Genomic DNA, 6,583 nt, shown 5'->3' on the forward strand with positions numbered 1-6,583 from the left:
TCCCATGAGATATCTGGCTAATTGAAGTCACACCTGACAACCATGGTCCTGGAGCATGTGGCCTCAGCCAGTTCCTGGGCGAGCTCCTAGTCATGCTCAGGACTTTGGGTGGGAGGTCTGTAGTAGACTCCCACCATTGTGTCCCCTGTGCTGTGTTCCCCACGAATTTTAACCCAGAGGGTCTCTAGCTGTCCACCCTGGTCACCAATATCAGCTTGCAGGGACATGTAGCTTTCCTTAACATAGAGAGCTACACCCCTGCCCCTTTTATCTACACGATCCCTCCTGTACAGGGTATAGCCATCTATACCTGAGGTCCAGTCATGGGTGGAGTCCCACCAGGTCTCCATTATCCCAATGACATCATAATTATTTGCACTGAGCAAATATTAAGGGATATTATCAGGTCACTAACAGATAAGAGAAATGCAGTAGAAATGGTAACCCTGTTAAGTGGAGAGCAAAACCATTCAAGAGGGTTGTTATCACCTGTGGCCTGCAGGAAAATTAGGGGGGACGAGTTGCATTATAATGGGTCTTGAAATCAGTGTCTGTTAAGTCGCTCGTTCTTAGTGTCCAGTAAGCTAATGAATTTTTACTCCTAGGCCCATTTTTGTTTTTTAAATTTCTCTTGAGCGTGAGGACTACAAGGTCAGAAAGGGAGTATTTTTTTGTGGAAAATGTTCTCTTACTAATGTCCTAGTGTCTCTGTTCTTCAGGCCTATTTCTCAATTTGACCTTTTATTTTTTGTTACCACCTTGCAGAGGCCAGCAAACTTGTCATGTCATATGTAGCAGCTGTTTGTGGAAAAGGAGCTGAAGTTAATCAAGTAAAAGAACAACTTTTACAGTCAAATCCAGTGCTTGAAGGTACGTGTCCAGTAGTAGATATAGAAACCAATTATATTGTATTAGCCTATTTTTTCAGCTGTTTTTGACAACTGAGTTCAAGTAAATAATAAGTTAAAATACATTTAGTAGAATTAAACTGTCAGTCTTGTCATACCATGGTTAATAAACTCACTGCACCTCTCCAGGTTTTTTCCAAGAGTACCCTTTCTCAGGTCTTTGTTGTGTAACAGAGGCATGTTGGAGTAGAGTGTGGATGGGGCCCTAGGCTGAAGTCCACTCCTTGGATGGGGCTGGGGATGCAGTCTCTGGTCTGTCAGATGCGATTACCTCAGTCGTCTTGACTTAGGTTAGGTACTTAAAGTTTATTTCCTTCTGTGATCCATGGTTGTAGTATCTAGAAGTCAGATTAACTTCTTAAAAGTATTTATTTGGAACAAAAGCATTTAATAGAAAAGAGATCCGAAAGCAGTAAACCTATCCATATGCATGTCTGTCATTCTGTCCTGCTTACTATTCCTTGCATTGGGCAAAAGACCTAACTCAGTTGCTTCTGCAGTGTGATAACAAGGTGTGATAACATTCATGTATTTGTCTGTTTCCCCTGAGCACGACCTCTTCTCTTCTTTTAACTGTTTACTGATTTATTTTAACCTGAGCCTCTTGCTTTAAAAAATGAGGTTTTCCATCTTTCTTGCATACACAATATGGAAACTAGAAATTCCCCCATTCTCTTATAATTGGTTCCAAAAGCGTTTTTTCTCTAGGTTCATTGTGTTGCATCCATGATTGACTTTCACACTGTTGAGTAGTAAGCTAGAACTAAGCGTTAATACAGGGAAGTCTCACAAGTAATTACACAATTACTTCCCTTCATCACCAGGCCAAATACAGAATTTGTAAAATTATGATATTTCATTATGTGCTTAGCAATTCCATGTCTGTGAAAGAGATTCAACAACAAGCAGAGAGTGTTGTCTTTTGTTGTTTTTAATGTGTTGCAAAGAACCGCATGCAAGTGGAAGTAAAAACATTGAAGGAAGGGGAGGGAGGCATAATGCTCTGAACAGAAAAGGATAGGAAATGTGCTGAGAGAAGGTCAGAGATGTGGGAGCTGGTAACAGTTTATAATGGTAATCATTCAGGAATAAAGTTTCAAGATGCAAAACCAAATTCTAAAGTATTTAAATGAGCACGTATGGCAGATGAGCCTGTCCTGCTGATGAAAAATGTTCTACAAAAGACTGAGTGGAGGAAATACAATCCGACGTCATTTCTGATTGACAGAATCCATTTTTTATCATTTCTATTAAAGAAAAACTTGATACATGGGCAAAATTGATGGGAGCTTTCAGGTTTTCTCTAACCAATGCTGAATGGTTCCCTGGAGACTGCTAAAATCTGCTGAGTTTCCTGAGTAGAGAGCACCAGTTGTAGGGTCTTGTCATAGGCAAGGTTTGGCTCATGCTGTTGGGCAGTGGTCCTATCAGTGTTGCTAAAATGGTGTCTGATACCAAGTGGGGTTGATGGTCCCTGTACTTCTGTGGGTCAGGTCCTATAGTTTGGGAAACTCACTCTTAAATAAGTAAAAATGTTAAAGTAAGTTGGAAAGGATGCAATATATTTGTGCTGCGTGTTGCTGTGTTATCCAGTTCTGGGTTGCATTTCAGGAGCTGAGATGTGACACTGTATCATTGCATGTTTAGCAGTGATGAAGCTCTGAGCAGGCATTTACATATATTTTTAGCTGTAAACTGCCTATGTGAGCTCAGACTCTGCCTTTGTATGTAGTTCTATTTCAACTAAGCTGTAATACAATCAATAAAAGAGCAGAAATATTCTTAATCTCTAAGTTTTCTTATGGGAGTGCTCTGTTTTTAACTATAGCTGCTTCCCTAGATTAGCATAAGAAACACTGAGCTTGGTAGAAAACTGAGGAATGTCTTTCTCCTTTTCATAATGAAACATTTGTATTTGAATCTGTGCATAGTTATAAATAACTCTTTATGTTTAATAATATGCAGCTCAGAGCCATGGTTGTTGAAAAGATGATTTATTGTACTGTATAAAATTTTTAAAACAATTCTTTCACTTATCCCTGGCCTTTGAGAGCAACCAGCTTTGCCTTTTTGGCCTGAGTTTTGATCCAGAATAGCTTCTCCATACAAATTTTTCAAAGCAGAAAAACATGTATTTTTCCACCCACGGAAATGTCAGCTTTATGTGCACATTAAATATAAATAAATAAAAAAAATCTTGGGATAAGTCAGTCATAGCTTTCTCTTAGGAGCATGAGCACCATGTTTCAAACGAGCAAAAGGTATATATTCCCTCTTGGCAAACAGCTTAAAATACGTGATTTAGGATTTTAACTTGTCCCACAATTTATTTTGAATTCACATTGTATGTTGTGGGCTGGTGGTTCAGCAACTGTGCTTAGCCCTGAGAGAGCACTTTCCTCTATGCCTTTTATTGTCAGAAACCTGAACAGGTTTTTAAAAAAAAAAAAAAAGCTTTTATACCAAGTTTTATGCAAACTCAGGGAACTGGTGGACAGGATCCACTGAGAGGAAAGTTGGGAGAAAAGGAGTCGAAGATCACTGGCTGTACTTCAAGGAGGCCCTTTTAAGGACGTGGAGGCAAGCTATCCTGATATGACAGAAGAATGGGAGATGCAACAGAAGACCAGCTTGGCTAGACCGCAATCTCTTCAACAAGTTGTAACTTAAAAAATATCTGAGAAAAAGTGGAAACTTGGTCATGTTACTAGAGAAGAGTATAAGAGTATCACATGTGCTTTGGCCTTTCTGATTTTGTCCCTACATGCACAATTTGAGATGCAACTGGCAAGGGCCATCAAAGGCAGTGAAAAAGAGCTTCTATGGGTATGTCAAAATGAAGAGAAAGACCAAAGAAACTGTAGGTCGCTTGTAGAAAGTAGAAGGCAATCCAAGTATTTAATTCTTTTTTTTTTTTACTTCAGTCTTCACAGTTAGGGGCAGCTGCCAGATGACAAGTGTAATTGGCAGCAAAGACAGGGAAGAGTCAAACAGAATAATGGCAGAACAGGTTAGGGAGGATTTAGAGCAGCTAGATGCATCCTAGGAGTACCGATGGAATTGGCTGAGGTAATTTCAGAGGTATTAGCTATCCTTTTTGAGAACTTGTGGACGTTGGATGAAGTCCTGGATAATTAGAAAAGGAGCAATATAGTGCCCACCTTTATGAAAGGGAAGGAAGGGAGTTCTGGGGAACAAGAGATCAGTCCGTCTAATCTCGATACCTAGAAAGATCGTGGAGCAGGTCCTCAAGAAAACTCTTGTGAAGCACCTAGAGGAGAACAAGGTGATCAGGAACAGTTGGCATGGATTCAACAAGAGCATGTCATGCCTGACCAACCCGATTTCCTTCTTTAATAAAGTTACAGAGTCAGTGAATTGTGGAGAGCAGCAGATTTTAGCAAGGCTTCTGACAGTGTCGCCTATGACATTCTCATTAACAGGCTAAGGAAATACAGACTAGACAAAAGTGATGTAGATCAGGGGTGCTAAGCCTCTGGCCTGTGGGCCAGATATGGCCTACAGAGCCATCCCATCTAACCTATGGGGCTCCCCACAGGTTAGGAAATATGATGGTGGGGGAGCAGCGGTCATTAATATGGCCACCCTCCCCTATGGTCAAATTCATAACTCCAGGCTCTGTGGCAGGTTGGAGCTGGGCCACACTTCTTCCCTCAAGTTTGGATCGGGGTTGGGCCATGCCCCCTCCCTGCCTCAGGGCTGGGCCACTCCTCTTGTGGGGCCTTGTTGGGGCTGGGCTTTGCCCTCTCTCCCTACAGGGGCCAGGCTATATCCCCTTCAACTGTGGTGCTGGGTTAACCCTCCACACCCCTCCATGTGACCAGATGGTGTCTACTGTGCCTGCCCTGGGTGGTGGATCAGGGTCACTGGCTGGATCTGGCCCATGGATGACCTGGGCACTGCCCATCTGGCCTGTGAGAGGAAAAGGTTGAGCACCAGTGCTGTAGATGGAGTTGGATCATGGTGCTTAACAAATAGTCACCAATAGCTAAATGTCTAGTTGGGAGGAGATATCAATTGGAGTTCCCCAGGGATCTGTCCTGGGTCTGGTATTGCTTAACTTGTTAATGATTTGCATGACGGGATTGAGTGTATGCTTGGCCAATCTGTGGATGACACCAAGTTGTGTGAAGTTGCAGATAATCTGGGGGGGTAAGGCTAAGATCCAGAATGTCCTGGATAGTCAGGAAAAATGGTCTGCAGTGAAGTAAATAAAATTCAACAAGGACAAGTGCCAAGCCCTGTACTTGAGACAGAATAATTGCATTCACAAGTACAGACTGGGGAGTGAGCGGCTAGGCTGCAGTATAGCAGAGAAGGACCTGGGGGTTACATATGAATATGAGCCAATAGTGTGCTCTTGGTACAAAAAAGGCTAACAGTATATTAGGTTGCATTAACAAGAGCGTCCCTTGCAAACCAAGGGAAGTGATTCTTCTGCTGTACTCGGTGCCGGTGAGGTCTTAGCTAGAGTATTGGGTACAGTTTTGGGTCCTTCACTTGAAGGAAAAGGTGGAAAGATTGGAGAGTCCAGTTGAGAGCAACAAATGATTAGTGGCCTGAAATGCATGACTTTTGAGGAAAGGCTTATGGTAGGGTCGTTTAGTTTGGAGAAGAGAATCCCCCCAAATCCTTTAAGGGGATTTGGTTAGAGTTTTCAAATACCTGAAGAGAGAGAAGGGAGATGGGCTTTTCTTTGTGGCTGTAGAAAATAGGACTGGGAGCAGTGGCATTAAGCTGCAGCAAGAAGATTTAGATTGGAGATTAAAAGGAAGTTTCTGACTATGAAGGTAGTCAAGCATTGGAGCAGGCTACCTTCAGAAGCTGTAGAATCTCCATCTGTAGCAATTTTCAAAAGCAGGTTGGACAGATACTTGACTGGAATGGTTCGTCAGGGAGCCAGGCTAGATGACTTTGTGAGGTCCCTTCCAGCCCTTTTTTTCTATGATCTTATGCAAACAAAGCAGACTTAGGTTATACTGATATATTGGAGAAGTTTGTCTTTTCTTAGGCCTTCCTATGTAGGAAAGTTGCTTCAGTCTAACTGAAACTGTAATTTAAAGGGGTGCAAAGGACACTTAAAAAATTCAGTTTAGGTTAATTTGATTAGAATTTGATTCAAGCTAAGCTGAAATAGGCCACTCTTAAACTACACTAAGGGTGTTCTTAGTGGTTCAGCCAGCTAAGTTTATGTAAAAGTGATTTCCAGGAAACTAAGGCAACTTTCTAATGGAGAATAAGACTGGAGTCTCATCTACTGTGTCCTTGGCTTTGGCCAATCTCTTGTCTTTTGTGTAATGGGATATTAGTGTTCAGTTTTAGTAAGTGACAGGCTGTCTTTTTCTTGAACTTTCCCCAAAGAGAAATATGTTACATTAATATTTTATATATTTATAGTCTGTCCAGGCAGTAAAAATTTAATCTGAATTGAAGATCTGAAACATCATGGGTAACTGTTCAGTCTACATGCAGTTCTGCTTGTCTATAATTTCACTTTGCAACATTTTCATATTTTACTCATGGCCATCCTCCCGTCCTGTCCCCTCCCCTCCCCTCCATCCCCAAGAACTGTTCAGTGCGTAATCATTATTAAGGAGCTCATCTTTCATTTGTGATATCAGGAGCCTATCCTCAGCAACTGATAGTGATATTGC

General features: G+C 41.6%; 1 protein-coding gene across 6 annotated transcripts in view; it reads left to right on the top strand.

The window, feature by feature from the left end:
• MYO1B (myosin IB) overlaps positions 1 to 6,583 on the top strand; it is a 236,509-nt gene that overhangs the window by 116,639 nt on the left and 113,287 nt on the right. For all 6 annotated transcript variants that reach the window (XM_019523112.1, XM_019523114.1, XM_019523116.1 and 3 more), the window contains exon 5: positions 766 to 870. In XM_019523112.1, coding sequence (XP_019378657.1) covers positions 766 to 870 — 105 coding nt within the window. The remainder of the gene's footprint in view (positions 1 to 765; positions 871 to 6,583) is intronic.

Source organism: Gavialis gangeticus, unplaced genomic scaffold, assembly GCF_001723915.1.
Source record: "Gavialis gangeticus isolate Ggan-Ray unplaced genomic scaffold, GavGan_comp1, whole genome shotgun sequence".
Classification (NCBI taxonomy): Eukaryota; Metazoa; Chordata; order Crocodylia; family Gavialidae; genus Gavialis; species Gavialis gangeticus.